The sequence below is a fragment of the Chiloscyllium plagiosum genome, chromosome 48 (genome assembly GCF_004010195.1).
Source record: "Chiloscyllium plagiosum isolate BGI_BamShark_2017 chromosome 48, ASM401019v2, whole genome shotgun sequence".
Classification (NCBI taxonomy): Eukaryota; Metazoa; Chordata; class Chondrichthyes; order Orectolobiformes; family Hemiscylliidae; genus Chiloscyllium; species Chiloscyllium plagiosum.
Window position 1 is genome coordinate 90,456 of NC_057757.1, and position 19,019 is coordinate 109,474.

General features: G+C 43.4%; 1 protein-coding gene across 1 annotated transcript in view; it reads right to left on the reverse strand.

Annotated features, from left to right (window-relative positions):
- Positions 1-19,019, reverse strand: part of LOC122544375 (dynein axonemal heavy chain 2-like) — a 159,058-nt gene that overhangs the window by 18,682 nt on the left and 121,357 nt on the right. Inside the window, exons 20-24 of the mRNA XM_043683618.1 lie at positions 16,829-16,996; positions 15,055-15,215; positions 12,685-12,824; positions 8,269-8,401; positions 6,603-6,742 (exon numbers count right to left, since the gene is read on the reverse strand). Of these exons, the coding sequence (XP_043539553.1) occupies positions 6,603-6,742; positions 8,269-8,401; positions 12,685-12,824; positions 15,055-15,215; positions 16,829-16,996 (742 nt within the window). The remainder of the gene's footprint in view (positions 1-6,602; positions 6,743-8,268; positions 8,402-12,684; positions 12,825-15,054; positions 15,216-16,828; positions 16,997-19,019) is intronic.

Below are 19,019 nucleotides of genomic sequence, written 5' to 3' on the forward strand. Positions count from 1 at the left end.
GTCACATCTTAGAAAGACTAGAAAGGGTAGTCTGTCCTGCTAATGTAGTTGGACCCGGGACTTGAGTGGATCTGAAACTCTATGACCTGCAGTCAGAACACACCAGCAAAGTAATTTACCGAGTGGAAGTACTTTGACTCTTGGCACTGTATGAGTGCTTTTTTTTTAATATCAAGGAGGCAAGTTGTATTCCTTGCATATGTAAAATTTCCCTTCCACTTTAAGGGCTAATAGATTTCTTGCAGTTGTTCAATTTAAATTGGAAGGAGCTGAACACAGTAGCATTGAAGTGCAAGGACTAGTATCAGGAAATGTCCTGGCAGCAGGGAGTCAGCAATTCATGCAGCAAAAACCACTCTACATTATGGTACGCTGCAGACAAATGGAATCCAAATGTAGGGTTTGGAAAGACCAAGACCACTCTCCCCATTCACTGCGACTGAATGAGACTTTATGTTCAGGCATAAGATGAATCATAATTATTCTTTTAACGTTCACAAACGATTTCCCTCACAATGGTCGCTCACTTCAGGAGTCTATCCACTTTTTGTGCAGAGCACTTTTTCTCCCCCTTGATCTTTCTTCTGATTGCACTTACTGAATAGTATCTCCTGTGGTACATAGGTTTGTCAATGACTGCTTTAATCTGGCAGAAAAATAGGTCAAATTCTGAAAGCTCCTCAGAGGGAGACCCATCAACGATGGGGAATTTGATTCATTTCTGCTTCTCTCATTCCTTAAAACTTCAGCTATTCTCCAGGTCAGGGATAGAACAGCCAGTGGAAGAATATACCTCATTCCACCGTGACCCAACTCCTACAATGGGTACAAAGTGTAGTGTTTCTGGTATTGGACTGGCAATGCAGAGGTGAGGTGTTTGCTCTGCATTCTGACTTGGGCCATGCAGTAATCACTACCCTCTCATCATCACTGATCAATATCCGGGAACTCCCTAACATAAATACTACCTATCAGTTTCTGAAGTAAAAATGGAAAAATGCTCCACTAGCAAAGAGAATCATTTCTGTTGCTGCTAAGGAACTCACTATCTAAATGTTTCTTACCTAGGCCAGAGAGGGATGGCCCTTTTAGTGCAGAATAAGGGGTAGCTTTGCACAAATGGGGCTGGATTGAGACATAGAGTCACACAGCACGGAAACAGACCCCTCGGTCCAACAAGTCCATGCTGAACATAATCCCAAAATAAACCAGTCCCATCTGTTTGCTCCAGGTCCAAACCTTTCCTATTCATGTATGTATCCAAATGTCTTCCTCTGCAAGTTCATTCCACACATGAACCATCCTCTGTGTAAAACATTTGCCCGCATGTCTTTTTTAAATCTCTCTTCTTTCCCATTGCATAGTATCCTTTGCAAGCCGGAACAGGAGTCTCGCATGGTGTGTTGCCTACCCGGTGCCAGGGTTCGGGACATCTCTGACCGGCTTGAAAGGATATTGGAGCGGGAGGGGGAGGATCCAGTTGTTGTGATCCACGTTGGGACTAATAACACAGGCAAAGCTAGGATGGAGGACCTGTTTGGGAATTATCGAGCACTAGGAAGGAAATTGAAATACAGGTCCTCAAGGGTCATAATCTCTGAATTACTGCCCGAGCCACATGCCAATTGGCATAGGGATAAGAAAATTAGGGAAGTAAACACGTGGCTAAGGGATTGGTGTGGGAAAGAGGGATTCCACTTCATGGGGCAATGGCATCAGTTTTGGAACAGGGGGGATCTGTACCGTTGGGACGGTCTCCACCTGAACCGATCAGGTACCAATGTTCTAGCGAAGAGGATAAATAGGGTGGTCAGTAGGACTTTAAACTTCTGAGTTGGGGGGAAGGGAAAGTGAAAGCGACAGGGAGTATGGAGGTAAATGGCAAGATAAGCAGCAGGATAGAATGTTTCCAGGCGGATTTAAAATTGAGGCAGACTGAGAATGCAGTAAAAAAGCAAGGATAACTTAGGACATATGACTTCCAACATCTCTAATGATAAGGAAGTTAGCATTAAGGCACTTTACCTGAATGCTCGTACCATACATAACAAAGCCGATGAACTAATGACACAGATAATAGTGAATGATTATGATGTAGTAGGCATCACAGAGACTTGGTTACAGGGGGGTCAGGACTGGCAGTTAAACCTCCATGGTTTTACAACTTATCGAAAAGACAGAGAGGTGGGCAGAGGGGGTGGGGTTGCCTTGTTAGTTAAGAACAAAATTAAATCTATGATATTGAATGACATAGCGTCGGATGATGTGGAGTCTGTGTGGGTGGAATTGAGGAACCACAAAGGCAAAAAAAACAGAATTGGAGTTGTGTATAGACCTCCTAACAGTGGTCAGGACCAGGGACATAACATGTACCGGGAAATAGAGAAGGCATGTCAGAAAGGCAAGGTTACATTGATCACGGGAGACTTCAATCCCCCCCCACTATCCCCATTGAACACCCACCCCCTCCCTGGGGCAGCCAGACTGTATACCAGCCAGACTGTATACCAGCCAGACTGCTGCTACCATCTTTGTGGGCTAAGTCTCCAAATAGCGCGTGCGCGCACACAAACTTTTTACTGCAACATTTTGACAGGTTGCACCTTTGCCCTGTACAGGACAATGTTAGAGAGATGATCTGGTGAAGGGGGTTTAGGGTACACTCCTGCGGGAAGAGAGGGCAGGAGGTCAGTCATTTGGAGACAGTGCCTGTTTAATTGCTGTAAACAAAAAGCATGATCACTGTTGATGTAATGTTTCTGCAGGACCTGGAGATCTCCTTTGGATAATCCAATTTTCGGATAATTGGTATTCGGATAATCGAGGTTCCTCTGTTCCATCAAAATTGGCCTTCCTCCCATTTAGAACTTCAGCTTTTAGATTTGGTCTATCCTTTTGCATTACTATTTTATATCTAATAGAATTATGGTCACTGGCCCCAAAGCGCTCCCCCACTGATACCTCAATCACTTGCCCTGCCTTATTTGCCAAAGATAGGTCAAGTTTTGCACACTCTCTCGTAGGTATATCCACATACTGAAGCAGAAAGTTTTCTTGTGTACACTTAACAAATTCCTCTCCATCTAAACTTTGACTACGATGGTAGTCCCAGAGTATGTTTGGGAAGTTAAAATTCCCTATCATAACCACCCTATTATTCTTACAGATAACTGAAATCTCCTTTAAAATTGGTTTCTCAATTTCCCACTGACTATTGAGGGTCTACAGTACTATTCTTCTATTCCTACCCTCACTAGCTCGTAACACCGGATATTATCCAGATATTACCACTCGAGGAGCTCCTTTTTAAAATTCTTAACTTTCTATATTACCAGACAGAATCTCATCCTTCTGCCTTCCTATGTCATTCGTTCCAATGTGTACAACGTCCTCCTGCTGGTCCCTCTCCTCTTTGAAAATATTCTGCGCACTCTCCAAAATATCTTTGATCCTGGCACTAGGGAGGCAACACACCATTCTGATTTTTCGCTGATGGCCGCAGAAATATTCACTGTTCATTTTTTTTTTTAGACGCACTCCAATATCCAAAGATACTTAAACTCACAACAGCAAAGGCAGTAGCTGTGCAGACCCACTGCTGAGAGAGCCAGCAGCGTGGGTTTCTTTCTGACCTTGTGTTCTCTCCATTTGTCTCTCTTCCTCCCTTTTAAAGGACGCTGTTTTGATCTTTCTCCCCCACAGTTCCAAAACAATGCAACAGCATATAAAACAGTAATTACTGCTCCTGGAATTTGAGGAAATCACCTCTCCAATAGCCAAGATACCTCAAAAAGCAGTGCTTACAGCCACAATTTTACTGCCAAATTTTAATGTGATAGGTTGATTTGTACATTTGGTTGCTGCATCTCCCTTCAAAACAGTGACTGCACTTGCAAAAAATAAACCATTGTTTGTGAAGTGTTTAGAATCATCTGTGAATGGAATGTGATGCGACAGAAGTACTATCGTTTTCTTACTGTTACATTGAAATTTTTTTCTTCTTTTGAATGTATACAGAAAATGACAAAAAAAAGTTGAAAGAGCCAGTTTCAAGATAGAAACAGTCTGATGTAATTGAACAGCTGAAGATTTTCGGAGGATGCGACTGTATGATTGTACCTGGCTTCTGTTCCTATTCTTACCTTCTTATCTACTAAATGTTCCTCATAACTTTACCCTTTATCAATAAAACAATTAGCCATCTTCAAACTTGTTAAATCTTCTGTTTCCTCATTTTGCCAAAGCAAATAAGCTCAATTTTTCTAATATTTCCTTCCAGCCAGATTTTCTTTCCTTCCCAGAAGTGAACATCGATTGGGTCAAATTAATGTCTGACCTAATTAATTCATTGAAAAAATCCCGCTAATAATGAAATCCGATACTTATTTACTACTTTTCTTAAGTAAATTAATTTATCTTCTGTAATTCGCAGGTTATTTTCTTGATCAGTATGTTGTACTGTGATTCCATTTTACATGTATTCCATTTCCTTGGTTCCAAACAATTTATTTCACAATGACCAGATTAAATTGTGCAAATCGTTCTTTTACAGGAAAGTACCAAAGAGAAAGGAAAGATTGGATTTAATTCCTCTTACACAGAACCATAAAAACAAGACAGTTGGGGCTGTTCAACCTATCTAGTCCATGCTGACCCAAAGACACCCAGATGCCCTTCCTAATTTCATCTTTCAGCACACAGCCCATAGACATGCTTGAATCTTTCTCTAATATTCAGGCTGCCTTCTTACTTGATGGCATCTGCAAAGATTTTACTCATACAACTTCAATATAGGAGACTAGGACCCGTGGCACAGCCTTAGAATTAGAGGGGGTAAATTTAGAACAGAAATGCGGAGATATTTCTTCAGCCAGAGAGTGGTGGGCCTGTGGAATTCATTGCCACAGAGTGCAGTGGAGGCTGGGACGCTAAATGTCTTCAAGGCAGAAATTGATAAATTCTTGATGTCACAAGGAATTAAGGGTTATGGGGAGAATGCGGGTAAGTGGAGTTGAAATGCCCATCAGCCATGATTGAATGGCGGAGTGGACTCGATGGGCCGAATGGCCTTACTTTCGCTCCTATGTCTTATGGTCTTATGGTCTTAAAAATTAGCCCCCTAATCTTGAAATCCTCCATCCTAGGGAAAAGACAACTACTATCTCTCCCCCTCATTATTTTATAAACTTCTATCAGGTCGCCTCTCAACCTCCTACACTCCAGTGAAAAAAGTCCCAGCCGATCCAGCTTTCCTCCAGAACTGAAACTGAATACCCAGCAATATCTTGGTAAATCCCTTCTGAACTCTCTCTAGCTTAATACTATCCATGCCCACCTTTATTTCAGTGCAATCTGGTCATATAACAGGTACATATCTAGACCAGCAATCCAGAGAGTCCCAGAGACAGAGGTTTAAATGCCACGAAGCAATTGGAGAATTGGAATTTAATCCATTAAATAAAATCAGGAATAAAACCTGATATCTGTAATAGTGACAACAAAACTGCCAATTAAAACCCCATCTGGTTCTCTAGGCAACAAAATGGTCATCCTGACTCAGTCTGGCCTACGTGGAACTCCAACCTGACAACAATAAGACTGACTTTTAATTTCACTCCGTGATGGCCCAGCAAACCACTCAGCTGGAATCAAGAAGCTGACTCATCACCACCTTCTGAAGAGAGAGAGAGAGAGACGCCCATTGCTGCAAATGGATGTTTTTTAAAATTCACAATTTTTATGAGGCAGACTGTACGTATTTCATCAGTCTGGGTGTGATACTGCAGCAAATGTAATCATCCAGTTTGGTAATATGCCTCTGCTCCCTCAGCCAGCTATCCTTTCAACTGAAGAACTCAGTGTTCAAACTCCAGTGCACGATAGCAAACACATGAATGGATAATGTCTACAATAATATGTCTGCAGAAACAGCAGCCAAAAGCACCTTAGATATGCATATTAAATATTTGTATGCCAGTATGGTCCATTGCTATTTCAGTTGCGTGGATTTCAGGTTCATCAAAGTGACTGTTAACAGTGCTGGCAAATGGAATATTTTTTACTTCAGGGTGACCAGTGGCAATAACAAAGGTACCCAGTGCTGATCAAAAGCACAAAACTGAAAAGTCAATGAATAATGTACAGAATAGGAAACTTCAGAACATTTAACAAGCTCATAGTGATTGGGTTGCAGTTAGTTCTGTAGTTAAACATCACTTGTGGAGTTTACAATGGTAGCTGAGGTTTGGAATGTGTTGCACCACCTGCCCAACCACACAGAGGTTAATAGCTAATGATCAGGATGATGCCAGGTGCACTTATGTACTCATGTACTTATTCCATAGTGGGAGGTATTAATGCTCATTCAGTAGGATCACTGCCTCTGAGCCTGAAGACCCAGGTTCAAGCTCTGCTCCAGGACCTGAGCCACAGAAGGGCACTCGCAACAGATTGATACCTCAACCCAGTAATCCTCATAACACTCTTCCAATATTCCCTGAATAAAGATGCAAAACAAACAATCCCACTATTCAGTACCAGGTTACAATCTTCCCTTACATATTACTTGGCAGCAATGACAGTGTTAGGATAATGACACTTACTTTTTGTAGCCGGACACCAGCTCCAGATAGTTGGTTGGGGTCACATAGTTATGCCTCCGCAGTTCCAGCAACATTTTCTCAGAATACATTGTCACTGAGCGGTGCATGGTCACAAAGATGTGAGCCAGGTTACTGCGTAGCTGGAACAACAGAAAGAACCATTGGCAACGAGAACTAAGATAACTGTATACTCTGCTGCAAAAAGATTCTACTTTAAATAATCTGGCTTCTATCACGGATTTGCCATCAACATTTAATTTTTCACCACCCACTCATTCATTCGTCCCTGGGCCTGCAACACATGAAAATTGCCTCTCTTAGCTTTCTGCACCATCATCAGCTTTAGATCACCATGTCATTAGTTATTATTGGCTAGACTACTTCTCCAACTATTTCAGCTCCAGTATTATCAGGTATCGTCCTGGGCCCTACAGTCAAATCTCTTGATTTGGATTCTTATTCAGTGCATTGTTATCTTTGCTGTTACATCCCAAGTCCAGTTGGTTAAACCTCATACCAAGTAAGGATGCTGTCACCTTGTAAACGTGAGCCAGGAAATGCGCCAAACGTCTCGGGATCAAACCCAACAACTAGCCCTGACATATCTCTCAAGCCTCTTTCTATATTAAGGATTGTGTTAGAGATCTGCATCAAGTACACACCACAGGAACAGACCATTTGGCCCATCTGAACCATGCTGTAGCTTATAATCCATGAGCCCCCCCCCCATTTATCTCATTCTCTCAGCCTATCCATCTATACCTTTCTCCCTCATATGTTTATCCAGCTCCCCCTTAAATGTAATGATATTATTTACCTCGAACATTCCCTACATGAGCAAGTTCCTTTTTCTCATCTGGGGAAAGGAGTTTTTTTAAAGTTCTCAGTTGGATTTTAATTCATTTGTGGTTTTATTAGTGACCAGCCTGGATCTTGGATCCCTTACAGTCACCACAACCCATCAACCAATGGAAACATCTACTGGACATCCACATTATTAAAACACCTACAGAATTTCGTCTTTATGTTTATCAGCCCTCTCTTTTCTAGAGAAGAGAATCCAGCCTTTGCAGTTCATTTTTCAATCTTTGCTGATCTTTGTAACATCTTAGTTAATAGAGAAAACATCCAAGACAATGTAAAAATGAAAGGCACATGTATAACCTTCAAGCTAGCTCAGCTGAAATCTGAACTGAAAGAAGAGTAAAACAGAACCGCACAGGTCAGCAAAGTTTCAGCTTTAATTACTGGCCAAGGCTAAGGCCGCTGCTCTCAGCCTAGTCCAGATCCACAAATTAGTTTTAGAAACCTTGCATTAGGGAAGGGGGAGAAGATGAGGCAAAGTCCCCCCACCCCTAGATGCTATGCAGCATCGGCGGTCAGGAGGTGTATTTGAAGGAAGGGTAGGGTGAGCTGAATTGTCGAGTTCCACAGCTGTCTCAGGCTGGATCCGGCAGCAGTATAGTTCATCATTATTTAAATTGGCCCGGGTGCTGAGGATGAATAAGACCATAAGACATAGGAGTGGAAGTAAGGCCATTCAGCCCATCGAGTCCACTCTGCCATTCAATCATGGCTGATGGGCATTTCAACTCCATTCCAATCACTGACGAGAATGGTAAGGCACAAGTGGTCACTGCTCATTCTGATCTGAATGACTCCTTACCTCCTCCGATCCTCCAAGTTCCACGCTCATCAAGTATCGCTCGGCCACTTCAAGCAGAGCGTCCCTCGGCCATTCGGAAAACCAGTCGATAGTGGTGCAGTTCACTAACGCTGGGTACTGCCGTACACGATTCCTTTAAAACAGTTAAAGAGAAGACAAACCATCCTCTGACAACGTACACCACTGTTTCAAAGTTTTCTCACTGAGGATGGCCATTTGACTTAAAGTAGCTCATGCATCAAGGCAATCTTCACCTTCACACTGAACACCTATCTATGCTGCCTTATGGTTCAAAGGGATCTCACTTATGTTGCTTCGAGCCTGTTTCACCTACTGATCACGCTGCGACTAGGATTGTGAAATGGGTGTTAGCAATTCAGAATGGTGACATCGGGAGAGATTGATTTGTGGTGAGTGAGTCAGTGTCAACTACTAGACACCATCAGTCAAAGTCAAAAAACCCCTCCCCTTGCATGGAGGGTTAATTGACAGACTGTGTGGAGCTGTTGCAACCTATTGTCTCTCCCAGGCTAGACATCTGGTTCTGCCAACTTGAGCTGACACAACAGGAGAGTGGGCAACACCATAGGAACCTCAATATATAGACTGAAGAAGGGAGGGAGAGTTGCATCTTTGATTAAGGCAAGTATCACAGCAGTAATCAGAGATTAAATAACTGAAGGATAATCCAGTGAGGCTTATCCAGGAAGGGTATAGTGACATTATTGGGGTTGTACTACAGGCCCCCAAATTGTCAATGGGAATTAGAGAACATAGAACATAGAAGAATACAGCGCAGTACAGGCCCTTTGGCCCTCGATGTTGCGCTGATCCAAGCCCACCTAACCTACACTAGCCCACTATCCTCCATATGCCTATCCAATGCCCGCTTAAATGCCCATAAAGAGGGAGAGTCCACCACTGCTACTGGCAGGGCATTCCATGAACTCACGACTCGCTGAGTAAAGAACCTACCCCTAACATCTGTCCTATACCTACCACCCCTTAATTTAAAGCTATGCCCCCTCGTAATAGCTGACTCCATACGTGGAAAAAGGTTCTCACGGTCAACCCTATCTAAACCCCTAATCATCTTGTACACCTCTATCAAGTCACCCCTAAACCTTCTTTTCTCCAATGAAAACAGCCCCAAGAGGAACAAATATGCAGGGAAACTGGGGAGACTTGCAGGAGAATTAGGGTTGTCATAGTAGGAGATTTTAATTTTTCTAACATAGACCGAGACTGCCACAGGGTTAAAGGCTTATATGGGGTGGAATTTGTTAAATGCGTTCAGGAAAGTTTCCTCATGCAGCATATGGAGGGGCCTACTTGGGAAGAGGCAAAACTCCACCTAGTCTTGGGAAATAGGGCAGGACAGGTGTCTGAGGTGACAGTAGGGGAGCACTTTGGGACCAGTGACCATAGTTCTATTAAGGTTAAAATAGTTATGGAGAGGGACAGAACTGATCCCCAGGTTCAGGTTCTAAATTGGCGCAAGGCGAATCTGGATGGACTAAGACAGGAGCGTGCAGGGGTTGACTGGAATTGTTTGTTTGCAGGCAAAGGTACCTATGGAAAACAGAAGCCTTAAAAGTGAGGTAGCTAGAGGTCAAGGTCTATATGTTCCTGTGAGGGTGAAAGACAAGGTTGACAGGAATAGGGAACCCTGGATGACAAGTGATGAGGCTTTGACCAGAAAAAAGTAGGCGGTATGGCTCAAGTAGAGGCATCTTGCACCAAGGGAATTCCTGGATGTATATAGGGGATACAGGAGTTTACTGAAGAAGCAAATCAGGAGACCAAAAAAGGGGGTATGAGATAGCCTTGGCTGAGAAGATTAGGGTGAATCCAAAGAGGTTCTTCAAGTATATTAAAGGAAAAAGAATAACTAGACAGAGAACAGGACCCCTCAAGGACCAAAGTGGACATGTACGTGTAGGATTGAAGGAGCTGGGTGAGATCCTCAATGAATATTTCTCCTCTGTGTTTACCGTGGAGAAACGCATGAAGACTTGGGAACTTGGGGATGTTAGTGGTCATATCTTGGGGAGAGTCCATATCACAGCAGAGGAGGTGTTGGATGTACTTGAATGTATGAAGGTGGATAAACCTCCTGGTCCTGACCAGATATATCCAAGAACACCGCAAGAGGCTAGAGAAAAAAATTGCGGGGACTCTGGCTGATATTTTTGCATCACTGTTAGCCACGGGTGAGGTCCCGGAAGACTGGAGGGTAGCGAATATTGTGCCCTTAATTAAGAAGGGCTGCAAAGAGAAACCTGGGAACTAAATACCAGTAAGCCTAACATCTGTGGTAGGTAGGTCACTTGAGAAGATTCTGAGAGATAAGATATACGTGCATTTGGAAAGACAGGGTTTGATTAGGAATAATCAGCATGGCTTTGTGAATGGGAGATCATGCCTCACAAATTTGTTAGAGTTCTTTGACGAAGTGACCAGGAAAGTTGATGAGGGCAAGGTGGTAGACATCGTCTATACAGACTAGGCAAAAGTGAGGACTGCAGATGCTGGAAGCCAGAGTTTAGATCAGAGTGATGCTGGAAAAGCACAGCAGGTCAGGCAGCATTCAAGGAGCAGGAAAATTGATGTTTCGGGCAAAAGGCCTTCATCAGGAATATCATCTATATAGATTTCAGTAAGGCCTTTGACAAGTATCCACATGGTAGGCTGCTCTGGAAGGTTAGATCACATGGAATCCAGGGGTACTTGTAAACTTGATACACTATTGGCTTGATGGTAGGAAGCAGAGGGTAATAGTGGAAGGATGCTTGTTGGGCTGGAGGGCTGTGACTAGTGGAGTGCCTCAGGGGTCGGTGCTGGGGCCATTGCTGTTTGTTATCCAGATCAATGAATTGGATGAAAATGTACAAGGCATGATTAGTAAGTTTGCAAATGACACTAAAATTGGAGGCATTGTATATAGGGCAGTGAGGAAGATTATCAGAAATTGCAGCAGGACATTGATCAGCTCGGGAAGTAGCTGAAAAATGGCAAATGGAGTTTAATATAGATAAGTGTGTGGTTTTGCACTTTGGAAAGTCAAATCAAGGCAGGAGTTTCATAGTGAATGGAGTGTAGTGGAACAGAGAGACCTTGAAGTTCAGGAACATGATTCTCTGAGAGTGGAGTCACAGGTAGACAGGGCAGTGAAGAAGGCTTTTGGCCTTCATCAGTCAGGGCACTGTGTATAGAAGTTGGGAAGTTATGTTGCAGTTGTCCAGGACATTGTTGAGGCCGCATTGGAGTATTGTGTTCAGTTTTGGTCACCTTGCTACTGGAAGGATGTAATTAAACTGGAGAGAGTACAGGAGAAATTTACAAGGATGTTGCCAGGACTCAACGGTCTGAGTTATAGGGAGAGGTTGGACAAGCTAGGACTTCTTTCTGAAGAGTGTAGGAGACTGTGGGGTTATCTTATAGAAGTGTATAAGATCATGAGAGGCAGGGTAACGGAAATGCACTGTCTTTTTCTCAGGCTTGGGGAATCAAGGACTAGAGGGCATCGGTTTAAAGTCAGATGGGAAAGAATAAAAGGGAACCTGAGGGGCAACCTTTTTGCCCAGAAGGTGGAAAGCATGTGGAATGAGCTTCCAGCAGAGGTGATCGAGGTGGGTACATTAACAACATTTAAAAGGTATTTGGACAAATACATGGATAGGCAAGTATTAGAAGGTTATGGGCCAAGTGCAGGGAAATGGGGTTAGCATAGATGGACATTTTCATCGGCATGGACCAGTTTGGGCCAAAGGGCCTGTCTCCATGCTGTAGGACTCTATGACTTTTTGACTCCTGCTATTGCTAATTGGTCTCTTTTGGACCCAGATATGGGTTAAAGTTTGTGTGAACTGTTTCAGCTCAACACTGGCAACTGAGCCTCAGACATGAGCTCAAGTGCATCATACACTACAGGTTCTGCCAAACAGAGCTGCCTCCAGGTTGAAGTGAAGATGCCGAGTCCCAGTGCTCAACATCACTCCAATGGTGTGTGAATGTCAAGGTTTAGACTGATGGCAAATATTTCAAGAAGGACTCGTACACCTGCTTAGCATCAACCAGAGGAAACATGAGGGGGCAATGGTAGGCATCTATAATCCAAACCGGAGCACTGAGAAGAGCTCCACCATGCAGATAAGTAAAAGATATTAGACTATAAAAATGGAGAAGTAAAAGGAGAAAGAAACATGCACAACAACAACACCATGAGCTTATTGATCTAAACAATAAGTCAAAGGCATCACAATTCATTGGGCTCTCCTCATTGGCAGTCTGGAACTAAAGTATTGGTACATGGTTGATGCTGAATAAAGGACTTCAGCACAAAAGTAACACATGCATGTTTGATCTCCTATGAACTGATTTGAACAATAACACATTCTTCACAATAAAACTTACCTGAAGGGATCTCCAATTGGACTCATGCACAACACGACATGAAGATTACTACGAACCCTTTCCATGAGAAAATTGAAGATACTTTCATTGGTTTCAGGAATAGACTCTTCCTTAGCTGCGTCCAACAATGCATTTTTAATCTAAGAATGGAGAAAGCGATCAATATAACAGCACCAGATCACAGTCTGCTTCCCCAACTCACTGATGACAACAGGCTCCATCTCATAAAGAAAGAGTACGAAAAAGCGGCAGGAAACCACCACACTAACTGGTGGGATCCTATTCCTCCGGACAATATTTTCAGTGAGGACTCAGCTGCAAGTATTTTTATAAGTTTGGCCATACCAAGGATTTGTTAAAATATTCTGAATAAGAAATAGATTCCCAAGTTTATTAGATGCCACCAACATGAAGAATTTCATTCAGCTAATGACCTGAAAATGTAAGGCAAGCAGAAAGCATGGGCTTGCCCACTCCGCTGTGTACACACACACACTGTCGGAGGGTCAGCACTGAGGGAGCACCGCACTGTTGGAGGGTCAGTGCTGAGGGAGTGGGCACTGTCGGAGGGTCAGCGCTGAGAGAGCGCCGCACTGTCGGAGGGTCAGTGCTGAGGGAGTGCTGCACTGTCGGAGGGTCAGTGCTGAGGGAGCACCGCACTGTTGGAGGGTCGGTGCTGTGGGAGTGCTGCACTGTCGGAGGGTCAACGCCAAAGCAGCACTTCACTGTCAGAAGGTCAGCACTGAGGGTGCACCGCACTGTTGGAGGGTCAGCGCCAAAGCAGCACTTTACTGTCGGAGGGTCAGCACTGAGGGAGCACCGCACTGTCGGAGGGTCAGTGCTGAGGGAGCACCGCACTGTTGGAGGGTCAGTGCTGTGGGAGTGCTGCACTGTCGGAGGGTCAACGCCAAAGCAGCACTTCACTGTCGGAGGGTCAGTGCTGAGGGAGTAGGCACTGTCAGAGGGTCAGCGCTGAGGGAGTGCCGCACTGTCAGAGGGTCAGTGCTAAGGGAGTGCTGCACTGTTGGAGGGTCTGCGCTGTGGGAGTGCTGCACTGTCGGAGGGTCGGAGTTGTGGGAGTGCTGCACTGTCGGAGGGTCAGAACTGAGGGAGTGCTGCACTGTCGGAGGGTCAGAGCTGAGGGAGGGCTGCACTGTCGGAGGGTCTGTGCTGTGGGACTGCAGTACCAGCGGACGGCATTCCTGACAGATAAATCAACAGGGAAGGAACACAACATTTCCGACAGTGAAGACATGTAACCTGGCTGTAATTTGGAGAGACTAAATTCTGTGTTTTTTGTATATGATATGACTTGTTTTGATTGAAACAGCATACCATTAAAATCTTGTGTTATTCGAGCATAGTCAGTAGTTAGAGGAAATTGATTCAATTTGTTACTAGTTTTGTTAATTTTGTTAATTTGTTCACTTTTAGAGTTAGATAAATAAATCGCTACTTGTTGGTTTTGAAGTATCAGGGATTTATTTTATTTCATCACCAGAAGTTGCTGAAGAGCAGGTTAGATTAGATTCCCTACAGTTTGGAAACAGGCCATTCGGCCCAACAAGTCCACAGTGACCCTCTGGAGAGTAATCCACCCAGACCCATTCCCCTACCCTACATTTACCCCTGACTAATGCACCTAGCATGGCCAATTCACCTGACTTGTACATCTTTGGACTGTGGGAGGAATCCAGAGCACCCGGAGGAAACCCACGCAGACACAGGGAGAATGTGCAAACTCCACACAGACGGTCACCTGAGGCGGGAATCAAACCTGGGTCACTGGTGCTGGGAGGCAGCAGTGCTAACCACTGAGCCACCGTGTCACCCCAAAAACTGGTTACACCAGTTTTCACACTTGTTTTACAGATTTTAGGGTGAGGTGCTCCTCTTTGGATGTTTTGGTTTTTGTTCTCAGACAGGGGTCAACTTCTGCTTTATAACAATAGTGAAACCTTCTGGGTTGGCGACTGGAGAAGGAGCATAGGGAAAATGAAATTCTCACCCTGAACTGAAGCCCCAGCCCACCCCACTCCACTCACTGGGTGAACTCTCTCAATGACAGAAGAACTGCTGCATTCATTGGGGTTAACTTCCGGTTGCTACATTACAACAACATAGGCCTTTCCAAAGTAGTACTTCATTGGTGTTGGAATGTTCTGAGGCTGTGATTATCACCTTAAAAATGCAGTTCTTTCAATCACACTCTGGGAGATTGACAATTGATTCTTCATGGAACAATGGATTCCGGCAAAGAATGTTTTAGACATCAATCTTTCAACAATACAGAGATTGTTTTGTGTGCATTGAGCCATTAGACAAGAAGATTTAAAACAACCGACCTTACGACTGAGCCCAGTTACTCACTTCTTCAAACTCATCTGCTTTGAACAGGTTTGGAACTTCTCCAGAACTCAGGATGTTATTAATATCTTCCAAAAAGGATTCTTCAACCAACTGGGTGTCCGTAAACAGGAACACTGTTGGGTTATTTGAAACTCCAGCTTCACGGTAGATTTTCTTTAAATCTATAAAAGTACAGTTGGGTTCAGTTGACATCAATGTTTTTGATACACTCAGTCTCCACTTCCACTCCTCAAATTGTGAAGTGCTAGGTACCACCTGCCCATGAGTCTATTCGCTCGTGTGCACTAGACCATGGAGATGACTACAGTTCCCCATTCAGCTGGAGAACTTCCCACTTCAGCTCCTTCTCCTGCCTCCTGCTCCATTCCACGTGGTAAATAATGGGGCCTCAAAGGTTTGATCGACAGATCTGGAATCTATCTTGTTTCAGCTTGGTTGACTGAAAGAAACTTTAGTTCTGTGAAGATCATACAACAGAGCTTTGCTTGTAATAAAGAGAAGGATACAGTGACTCAGGTCCATAGAGTGATGAGTTAGTGTCAGTTCCAGACCGGATAAAAACCCAGAAGTGATTACTTAAGCAGAATGCCATGAAGCTCAAACTTATGATAGCTCCAGGAAGAATTGAATACAGTTCCCGTTTAAAACTTGAAGTCCAAAATGATGTACACCTACCAAGATATCAGATATCAGGCTTCTGGTCTGAGTGGTGTTTTGAATACTGGGCCAGGAGAGGTGTTTTGAGTACCACGTCAGGACTCAGTCATAGAGTCAAAGAGATGTACAGCATGGAAACAGACTCTTCAGTCCAACTCGTCCACGCCGCCCAGATATCCCAATCTAATCTAGTCCCATTTGGCAGCACTTGGCCCATATCCCTCCAAACCCTGCCTATTCATATACTCATCCAGATGCCTTTAAAATGCTGTAATTATACCAGCCTCTACCACTTCCTCTGGCAGCTCATTCCATAAACACACCACCGTGTGTGTGAGAAAGTTGCCCCTTTTATATCTTTCTGCTCTCACCTTAAACCTATGTCCTCTAGCTCTATTTTGTTCCTTTTCAATTTATAAAGGAGTATTTTGGGATCATACCTTTACTTTTGGGATAATACCTTTACTGCGTGCTTCAGATCTTTACGTTTGCATTATGAAGGGATTGTTTGGATTGTTCTACTTTATCTACATTCCTTTTGTAATGAAATTCCTTTTCATTGTTAAAGCCAATCTGCATTATTGCGTGCCTGTGGTTCAGTGAGAGACCACTTCCTTCAAACCTAAACAAATCAAATGGTCAAGTCAGCCTCCAGTCTGGAATCTGATTGTCTGGTAACACCATCAGTTAAGGTCAAAACACTGTCTTTCCGTCAGAAAACCAGTTCCATCTGCACCAGAATTGTGTTTTAATGTGCATTAAAAAGTTGATTAAAAATATTTACAAATTCATTTTGCTGTTTGGACCCAATCCCATCTTAACCCACATGCCACGGTCATCACTAATCAAGAACTAGAGTTTATACAATCCAAAAACAGCCTGGTCAACATTACCATCTTTTCCTAGTTGGCATTAACTGACATAGTGCTTGTTAAGATTGGTCTGTATCAAGTTGTTGGTACATTCAGCCACAAAGCTTTTTTTGAATGGGTTGGCAGGGGTGGGGGAAGGTATTGTCCTAAGCTGGGGGAAGGTATGGTTTCTATATCAAGCATTTACATTGAGAAATAAGATGAGGACAGGAAGCAGATTAATACACTAAAACATCTCGACCTACCTTCTCTGAACTCCAGCTTGCGGTACACCTTAGTAACTTCGATTTGATAGGTATTGTAGTCAGAGATGAAGGCAGACAGCTGAGATAGGCTCTGCCGTCCACTTCCCCCGATCCCAACCAACAGCATGTTGCCACGTGGCTGACTAATCACACGGATAATCCGCGTCACTGAGTAAGGATGGAAAAATGAGAACACAAATTCAACCAGGCTGGCTGAGGTTCAACAGAGATGTAACAGCCCACCCTTTTGGGATACAACGTGAGACCTGAGCTGCACAGAACATTCCAATACCGTTTCCTTAATGATTAATACCATTTCCTCAAAGATCTGTTCCCTCCTGCACTCAAATCCTCCTGTGTTACTGTTTACCTTCCCAATTACTGTACTTGCTGCAGCTGCAGGCTAGTAACTTTTGAACAAGGAATTCTAGGTGCCTTTGGACACCAACATTTTCCAATCTCTCACCATTCAAGAAACACTCTATACCTTTGTTCCTCCTGCCAAAGTGGGTAACCGTTAGATTCCATTTACCATGCTCTTGCCCAACCACTTAACCCATCTAAATCCCCTTGAAGCCTTTACATTCTGCATAGCTCGCATTCTCACCAGGTTTTGGAAATATTACAATTGCTTCCACACATCCAAGTGGTTGATAAAGATTGTGAAGGATATAACTCAACACAGGCTGGTATCTCATCAGCCTTTATTTGCATATGGAATGTCATTGACAGTGATCCAGCTCCCTCAGAGCAAGCTCCCAGAGTGAACCGGATCTCTGACACACCGGTCAGCCAGGGCTCCCTGCTTGGCCACCACAGGAGTGGGGGCTAACATCCCCCACCAGGGAGCTCATATGCTATGGCTGACCTTGTTATAATCACTGCAGTGATCAGGCCCAAGTACTGATCCTTATGGCACCTGAATGGTCACAGCCTGCAAATGCAATAATTATCCATTTATCCCTACTCTCTGTTTCCAATCCATGCTAGAGCATTGTCCATAATCCCACGCATTTTAATTGTTTATTAAATTGCTATGTGGGCCTTGATTAATAGCCTTCTGAAAACCCATATCAGCCAGTTCTCACTTATCGGTTATACTCATAAAATGCTCAAAAAACTATCAGGTTTGTCAAACGTGATTTCTTCTCCATAAATCCTCATTGGCTAATATTCAGAAAACAAATTTCTAAATATCCGATGATCACACCTTTATTAACACGTTCCCATCAAGCTAACAGATCTATACTCCCCTGCTTTCTCACTCCCTCCTTTCTTAAACAGTAGGATTGCCTTTGTAGCTTTCCAATCTGCATATACTGTTGTAGAACTCAGAATTTTGAAAGATGATCACCAATGCATTGCAGTCTATGTCTTTCTGAAAATGTGTTGCTGAAAAAGCGCAGCAGGTCAGGCAGCATCCAATGAGCAGGAGAATTGACGTTTCGGGCATGAGCCCTTCTAGCGTCGATTCTCCTGTTCCCTGGATGCTGCCTGACCTGCGGCGCTTTTCCAGCAACACATTTTCAGCTCTGATCTCCAGCATCTGCAGTCCTCCCTTTCTCCTAGTCTATCTCTTTCACCAACATAACCCACTGCATTCCATTATCAACTTTTTCAGTCTAATTAAATTCTCCAGTGCTTTTTTTTTTGTTTTACTAACACTAATTTCTTTCGGTTCCAAACTCTCACTGAATCCTCGATTCTTAATTATTTCAAAAAGGATTTTTGTGGCTCTGTGCGTGAAGATGAACACAAAGTGCTTATTTAGTTCTCTGCCATTTCACACTTCCCTATTTTAATTCTTTTGCCCCTGTTAAAGATGTACCCAGATTACTCTTGCTAATCGTTTCCTTTTTACACACCTTTAGAAGCTTTTCCAACCCATTTTTATGTTTTCTGCTATTTTATTCTATTCTCTCTTTCTTTATTAGTTTCTTGGTGATCCTTTGCGAAATTCTAAAGTTCTCCCAATCGTCAGGCTTCCAACAATTTTTGTCAACTTTAGACCATCCTCCTTTGGTCTAATACTCTCTTTAACTTCTAAGGGGAGGCATTAGCATGGTGATACTGTCACTAGACAAGGGGAGGTATCTAGGAAATAATCCAGATTAAGCATTATATCCCCTCACACTATGGCAGACAATGAAATTTGATTTCAATGTAAATAATAAGAATAGGGAATAAAAAG